General features: G+C 56.6%; 1 protein-coding gene across 1 annotated transcript; it reads right to left on the reverse strand.

Annotated features, from left to right (window-relative positions):
• Nucleotides 1-7,866: 7,866 nt before the first annotated feature.
• LOC121162227 (40S ribosomal protein S18-like) lies at nt 7,867-8,346 on the reverse strand. The gene has a single exon (XM_040989141.1). The coding sequence runs from the start codon at nt 8,344-8,346 to the stop codon at nt 7,888-7,890; it is 459 nt and encodes a 152-aa protein (XP_040845075.1). The 3' UTR covers nt 7,867-7,887.

The raw sequence follows: 8,346 nt of genomic DNA on the forward strand, positions 1-8,346 counted from the left end.
GTGGTGGTGTGATTCTGTGTTTAGGATTCTGGAGCGCCGTGCTGGGCACCCTGCCTGTGCTCCCCTCCCTCCCCCGTCTTCCCCTCCACTTGCCTCAAGAGTTCAGGACACTGGCTGTGGTCCTCAACCTCAAGGCAGCATCCCAGAAGTGAGCTTCAGGGCCAGGCAGGCACCTCAGACTTGGAGACTTGAACTCCCAGCTGCCTTAAAAGGGTGCAGCCACTGCAGCTTCTTGTCCGACAGACCCCCTCCTCGGGCTTCCCCTACTTTCTCTCCACCACCAACACCCTCCTCCCCCAACTACCACCAACCAGATGCACAGCCTTACCTTTGGCCACCTGCGTTGACGCCCTCCTACATACTGGGTCAGGTTGAGGGGACTGGGCTGTGACTGCTTAAGACAGAAAGGCAAAATCAAGGGGGCTCTCTTGGCACCAAGACTTCAGGGGTGCCAACTGGGGCTGTTGCTGCTTTTCCTTTGTTCAGTTAGGGCTCCCCTCAAGCACACTCCACAGGAGCCCCCTTACCTGGGCTGAGAGGAAGCCAAGACCAAGCCCCCTCTCACGGTGGCAGGGGACATGTCAGAGGGGACCCTGAACTGGCAGAGCACTGTCCCCTTGTCGCACCACCATCCTGGACCCAGATAGCCAGGGGCCCTAGCCTGGCAACCCTTTCCTTGCCCTTCTGCCTTGCCCATTCCACTTGAGTGATGGAACTGGGACCAGCTGTGAATCTACCCCCTCTTCGGAGACCCCCCCAGTGGGGGTTGGCGGACAAGGGGTGGCTTGTCTCCTAGCAGGAGGGAACCCACTTGTCCCTCCCTCCCAGCACAAAAGAAGCAATACCAGTGCCCACCCTCCCCAACCCTCTCAACAAGGCTCTCCCCACTGCTCCCTGCTTCAAGCACAGGCAACCCAGCCTGTGCCAAGCCCGTCTAGAATCTTCCCCATTCCCTTCCCACATCCCGGCTGACCCCCAGCGGCCCGCCCGGCCTCCGGAGGTGGGCAGAGGGGACGCCCCTTCGCGCGCGCGCGCGCCCTGGCCAGTGCACCTCGCCCGGCCGCCTCCGGAGGACCCAGGCGTCCGCGGGCAGCGAGAGCCTGCTTCCCCGACTGACTCACCTGGAAGTGGGAGGGAGGGCAAGGGAGGCCGCGGAGCCCCGGGGTCCCGGCGTCGGTGGCAGCGTCGTCCTGGTCGGGCGCTCTCGGGGATGGCGCTTCGCAGTGTCAGGAGTTTGCGGTTAATGGGGGGGGGGGTGCTCTGAGCTTGGACGGGGGGAGCACGGCTCTAGGCTGGGACTGTCCCGGGGCCTCTCGGAGCCCGCCCGCCCACGTGACCGCCCCAAAATATCCGACACATTTTCTCCCAAACCGCACACTGACTCTGCAGGCGGGGACACGGAAAATATTTTCTTTCTTTTTCTCCCTCCCCACCCCCCCTCCCTCCCTGCCCAGCTCCCTCCTCCCCCTCCGCCCTCGCTCCTCCCTCCCCTGCCGCCTGCCCCTGCCCGGCTCCCTCTTCGGTGCCCTGGGGCTGGGGGGCGGGAGAATGGGTGAAGGGGGGTGGACTGGGCGGGGCTGGCCCAGGACGCCTGGGTCTTGCCCCTCCCATTTGCTGGGCTTCCGTGGCTCCATCCCCCGGGGAGGCAGGGCACGACTGGCAGAGGAGTTGAGTGTCCCGGGGCTTGTGATGCCAGCCCTCTCTCCTCTCTCTCTCTGGCACTTTCCCTTCCTACCATTTGAGAGTGGGGAGTGGTGGTGAAGTTGTCTCTGGCCTGCCTGTGGTTGTGCCAGGCCAATGTCTGGTACCTCCCCTCAGCCCACTCCTAGGGCAGGCCATGCGGGTGGATAGGGTCCTCCCCTGGGTGGGGTGATGGGGCAGCGGTGCGCCAGGGTAGATACCACTGTCCTAACCCTCAGCCTAGCCTTATCCTGAGGTCAGAGAAGTATGGCCCTTCCCCTGATCAACCCCACACAGTTCCCCTTCAGACCCTGGTTGACCAGCATGGGGTTTGCGGTGGGTACTGAGGCCTGGGGCTCCTAGACTATCTCACTTTCACCCTGCCTAGAGTTAAATCAGGACACCTGGGTCCCTGGCGATCAGCTTCGGTCCCCACCTTGAAGCTTGGATGCGGAGGGGGCTGAGGCTGGGCAGAAGGGCTGCGAGGCACTGTGCCTGGGAGTGGGAGGAGCCTTGCCAGTGTGAGGGAGAAAGCCCAGGCAGAGGGTGTGTGTCTGCCTTAGCCAGCACTGGCCTGCCTGCCTGCCTGGTAGATGCACTATGAGAGAGAGAGTGTGTGTGTGTATGCGCGTGCGCGCGCGTGCACGAGTATATATATGTATATGTATATATATGTATGCATATATATGTGTGTATATATATATATATTCTCCCAAAGCTGGGGTCTGTTTTCTGCCGGGGACTTCGTCTGATTTCAACATCCCTGTCGGTCGATACTGTCAAGTCCACAGTGTGAACCCCCACTTCCCAGAGCAAAAAAAAAAGTAGGGTTTGAAATGCCAGCTCTGTGCACGGACCCGCCCCCAACCACACCCTCAGGGTTGGGCGTGAGGAGGAAAAGGAGTGGAACATCACGGGGCCAGTCTAGGCTGCTAGCCCTGGGGGAACACAGCCACACACACCCCAAGGACCTTCCCCAGCAACACTCCCAGGGTGGCCAGCACCAGGAGCAAGGGCTCCTGGGTGGCGTCACATTTTCCACACTGAAATTACTCTGCTCTGTCCTTGCAGCCACCCTGGGGGCACAGGTGTCCTCCCTCCCTCACAAGCAACAGCACTTTTGGTAGTACCCAGAGTGAGATGAAGGAGAGGGAGCGCAAAGGAGGTGCAGACAAACCTCCTGCTTCACCCCATAGGTGGGTCCCTGCCTGCACGTGTCCTGTCTACTGTTGACTGCCCAATTCCCTTCCCCACTGCCTTCAGCAGTCCTCAGTCAATGGTGTGGGAGGGGTGCGTGTCAGGGAGTTGGACCCAGGCATCCAGGCTGGAGTGGGCTGTCCCCTGTTATTGTGGCAAGGGATCCGGCCAGAAGGCTGTGAAGTTAACCCCTTTTGCCCAGCCCTGGTGGCGGCTGGTAGAAAGAGGGTGGGCCCAGCTGTGGTTTGGGTATGTGGCCCTAATCCCTCTTCCCTCCCCCACATCCCCCCTCCTGACACATCTGTACTTGGTTTACACTGAATGAGTCTCCTGTCCTCCCTTGTGAACCAGGCGAGGGCACAGCTGGCTCCCTCCTTGGCAGGGCGTTCTGACACAGACCCAGGCACCACCCCAGTGACACTCACCTCTCTCAATTCTTCCCTCTCCTCCCAAGAGGGGCTCAGTGACTGGTCCCTGAGACTGAGAGAGCTGGAGGCTCCAGAACTCTGCAGCTGGAGATGCAGATGGGCGCTGGGAAGCTAGGGGACAAGACACTTGGGAACAGCCTCTAAGTGTGCAGAATTGCATCTGTCCCTGCCCTTGGCTTTGTCGTGGCGGTCCTGGTCAGTTTGCATCTGTCTCTGCTGGGCATTTATCCATCCATCCATCCATCATGGCAATTGGAGCTCCTCCCTTCTGGGGGCTTCCTCAGTTCCATCCAAGGACCACAGCCAGGGGCCAATGCCCAAGAAGATTGGGGCCACACAAATCCCACTTTTGGAGAGGAATGCCTCTGCCTGCACCCCAACTACTGTAGACTGCCCATCCTCAGGACCCAATCAATCCGTGAGTTCTGTTCATGGCAGATGGGAGATGGGACAGGGAGAGGATGGGAGGTGGCAGGGAGGAGGACCACGCCTCCTCTTGTGGTTCAGCCAGCTATCTGGCTGGATTCCAGGAAGGTGTTTGGGAAGAGGGCTTCCAAACTCTGCAAACTGGGTGGAGGGTGCCCTCTTTTTCCCTTGGGTCCCCCTGGTTTCACAGGCTTTGCTGTTTGTGGCTGCTCCTCTCTGTCACCCTGGCAACTTGGAGAAATGATATCTTGGGGGCCCTAAGACGACCTACCAGGCTGGCTTCCTTCGCTCCCCTCACAGAGTAGGGCAAACAAATAGGAGAGGGAGGCAAGGGAGAGGCTGCAGACAAGCAGCCCACCTGCCCTTATTCTGCCATGTTGCCCCTCTCCCCACTGGCGGCAATGGGCCAAAGAATTCATCATCATTTTTTCCCCATGCATGATGTCGGACTGCAAGGTTGGTGCCGCACTCAGAGCTGTCTGGCAGATGTCTGTTGGGGCGTGGGGGAAGCTACCTTACAGCCCCCAAGGACATCATTAGGGCATGGGAGTGCTGTCGGGGCTTGGAGACCAGAGCACCCAGGGAGAGACTGATGAAAACATGTTTTGTACAGCACGTGTGTCATCTCCTTTCCCCTCTTCTCATCCTTCTCTCTCCTCCTCCCCCTCGACTCGCCTTGTGCCCAGGCTGGTGCCAGCCCTGCCCCCGGTGCTTGCTCAATTCTGCCTCTTGAAGCAGGCCTCCTCCTCTGCTGCTTGCCAGGCTCTTGGCTCCTGTTGTGAGCTCCTGTGTGTGGAAGGTCTTTGCCAGTGCCGGGGCTGCCTAGGTCCTCACACATGAGGAAGCCTTGGTCTGGAGACACACAGCATTGTGGGACTAGCCCCAGCTAGCTCAAGGAATCTGTTCCTTGGATAGGCATGTGTTTTCATTAAGCACCCCACTATGTGCCCAGCAGCATTCAGCTGAGCCCTGGCGTTGTCTAGGGATGACCTGTGTCATCAGGGGTTCACTGTCTAAAGAGGGGATCAGATGTTCACCCAACAGCTCACAACATTACAAGGATTAAAAGCAGAGAGGCGGGAGGCACTATAGCAATTTCCCTCAGTTTGGTGGGTCGGGAAAAACTGAGGGGAGAGCAGAAAGAAGGCACCAAGAGGGCATGTGCAAAGGCCGGGGGAAGAGAGGGTAGGCGAGGTTCTGATTCTGAACTGCCCTGCTCCTCCAGAAAGAAGTGGAGCCTTCCATTCCTGCACCCCTGAGGGTGGACTTTAGGGTGCCACAGGGAGGGGCCTGAGCACTTCCTAATGGGACCCCCTGGTGATTGCCCTGGAATGATTGTGTTCACTTCCTCCTCCAGACAGGGAACCCAGCGAGGTCCAGGGAGGAAAGAGGGAGTCCTGGTGCTCCAGCCTGTGATTAACATACTGACAGAGAGCAAAGCCGGGCTCGACAAATCCTCTGAGGTGAGGGATTTCTGCATGTGCCCAATCGGGGCCTCACCACTGTGAGCCTTCTCTACCCTGTGTGCGTGCATGTGGCTGCCCTTCCCCTCCGGATCCAGCCCTGACCTGTCCCACTCCCTGGAGCGAGCACGCCTACCTCCGCACTTGCCTGGAGTGTGTGGCTTGGGGAGTGCTCCAGGTGTCTGTCAGCCAAGGTATGAGTGGGTGGAGCCATAGCTGGCTGTTTTGCATGAACCTCCTTCCAGGATCTGGCTTGGAGGGGGTGGAGATGGGTGGAGGTCTCTCCCTGTCCAGGGGGTAGCTTTCTCCTGCCCAGATACCAAAGTTCCAAGATGCTTCCTTTCTGAAGAAGACAAGGAATTGAGGCTCCCTTGGAGAAGAAGCAGGCCTCTGCAGCCTCACCTCCCCTGGAGCTGCAAAAGAGGTCATGGGACCAATGGGTTTACGTTCCAGCCCTTCTCTGACCCACTTTTCCTCCTGGTGCCCACATCCCCCTGGGGCCGGGGTATTGGGTTGGGCCAGCCTGGCAGCCCCAACGCCCACACCTGGGACTTCCCCCAGATGGAAACTCCCAGAACCTGGGTATCCTGCCTCCACTGCCAACTCTCACAACTGCCTAGGTTCTGTTTAGTTGCAGTTGGGTCTTCCTGTCTGCCAGCTCTTGGCCAAACTACACCTCCTGCCTCAGCCCTAAGGGGCCCCAACGAGAAGGCTGACCCTTTGAGGCTGTCTTTGATGTCTGCCTGCCCCTTCTGGAAGACTCCTTTGGTGGCGATGGAAATAAGGAGCTAGGGCTAGGGGGGCTGTTGGGAAGCCATTGTAGATTGAGCACCTACTATGCACCAGGTGTCATGCTAGGCATATACCTTATCTCACTGAAGCCACAGCCAGGGGGAGTCCAGAGAGCTAGCAATTCTATTCTCCCTTTTACAGAGGGGGTAGTGGAGAACCAGAAAGGTGAAGGGACTTGCCCATTGTCACACAGCTAGGAAGCGGTAGAGTTTCAAATGGGAATCCAGGTTTTGGTGGTTCTGAATTTTTCTTCCACAGAGCACAGATATCCTCCCTTCCTGTAGCTGCCCGCCTCTCCATGGGCTGAGAAGCCTGGGCAGTTCAGCTCGAGCCAACTCAGAAGACGGCAACAGAGCAGTCTCTGTGACGTGCAGGGGAACTCGGGGTTGCCAGAACTAAAGAGAAGGCCACTGGCCCTGAGGTCTGCTCGGAAAGGTGGGGCTGTTGACATTAGCATGGGGACCTGAACAGGTGGCCAGGAGCAGAGAAAGAAGCCATACTTTTTTTTTTTTTTAAAGATTTATGTATATTTTTTATTGGAAAGTCACATATACAGAGAGGAGGAGAAACAGAGAGGAAGATCTTCCATCTGAAGATTCACTCCCCAAGTGGCTGCAATGGCCGGTGCTGCGCCAATCTGAAGCCAGGAGCCAGGAATTTCTTCTAGGTCTCTCACACGGGTGCAGGGTCCCAAGGCTTTGGGCTGTCCTCGACTGCTTTCCCAGGCTACAAGCAGAGAACTGGATGTGAAGCAGGGCTGCCAGGGACTAGAACCGGTGTCCATATGGGATCCCGGCATGCAAGACGAGGACTTTAACCACAACGCTACCGCACCGGGCCTAAGAAGTAGTAGTCTTATTCATTCTTCTGTACAGGACATATAAAGATACTATAAACAGTGTATGGAATGTGCTGGAATAAAGTGAATATCTACTTAACTGTCATCCAGGCCAGAAATGAAAGTTCCTGCACCCTTTCTAGAGTTTCCAATGTGTTGCTTCCAAATTCTCTTCCTGCCCTAAGAAGTAAACTATCATCTGTTTATCATCAGCATAAACAAGGAAAGTCCTCTTTCTTTAATAGGTTTTGTTCATTTATTTATTTGCATTCATTTGAAAAGTAGTGATATGGTACAAGAGAGACCCAGATATTGCCCAAATACGCTCAGCAGCTGGGACCGGGCAAGTCCAAGCAGGGAGCCCAGAACTCAATCCAGGTCTCCCACCTTCCTCAAGCCAGGAATCCAACTGCTTGGATTGGTAACCAATTCTGTTACCTTCTGCCTTCCAAGGTACACATGAGCAGGAACACTGAAGCAGAAGAGGAGCTAGGAAGCCAGTGATGTGGTGTAATGGGTCAAGTCTGTGATATCAACATCCCATATGGGCACCAGCTGGAGGCCTGGCTGCTCCATTTCCAATCCAGTTTCCTGCTGATGTGCCTGGAAAAGTGGTGAAAGATGGCCAAGTGTCTGAGCCCCTGAACCCAAGTGGGAGACCCAGAGGTTCCTGGCTCCTGGCTCCCTTGGCATAGCCCTGGTCATCGCACCCATTTGGGGAAGTAAAGAAGCAAATGGAAGATCTTGGTTTTTTCCTCTCTGTAACTCTGCCTTTCAAATAGTTTGAAAGCTGAGTCAAACTGAAGTCAGGAGCCAGGAGATTCCTCGGGGTCTCCCACGTGGGTACAGGATCCAAAGGCTTTGGGTCATTCTCTGCTGCTTTCCCAGGTGATAAGCAGGGAGTGGGATGGAAAGTAGAATAGCTGGAACACAAATGGGATACTGGCGCTTGAAAGTGGAAGATTAGCCTGTTGAGCCATGGCACCAGCCTCAATAAATAAATGTTTTTTTTTTTTTTCCCCACAGTATATAAACTATTTATTAGCAGAAAAGGCCTGCCGTCTCATTTCTTCCTGGACACACCCACAGTGCGGCCCCGGCGGCCAGTGGTCTTGGTGTGCTGGCCTCGGACACGGAGGCCCCAGAAGTGGCACAGCCCTCTATGTGCCCGGATCTTCTTCAGCCGCTCCAGGTCCTCGCGGAGCTTGTTATCCAGGCCGTTGGCCAGAACCTGACTGTGTTTGCCATCCTTCACATCCTGCTGTCTGTACAGGAACCAGTCGGGGATCTTGTACTGTCTGGGATTCTGCGTGATGGTGATCACCCGCTCCACCTCATCCTCAGTGAGTTCTCCTGCCCTTTTGGCGAGCTCAGTGTCTGCTTTTCTCAGCACCACGTGGGCGTACCTTCGCCCCACACCCTTAATGGCCATGAGGGCAAAGGCTATTTGGTGCCGCCCATCGATATTTGTGTTGAGAACTTGTAAGATGTGCTGAAACTTCTCAGGGCTCACTAGAGACAT

The sequence above is a fragment of the Ochotona curzoniae genome, unplaced genomic scaffold (assembly GCF_017591425.1).
Source record: "Ochotona curzoniae isolate NIBS_2020 unplaced genomic scaffold, NIBS_Ocur_1.0 contig_1014, whole genome shotgun sequence".
Lineage (NCBI taxonomy): Eukaryota > Metazoa > Chordata > Mammalia > Lagomorpha > Ochotonidae > Ochotona > Ochotona curzoniae.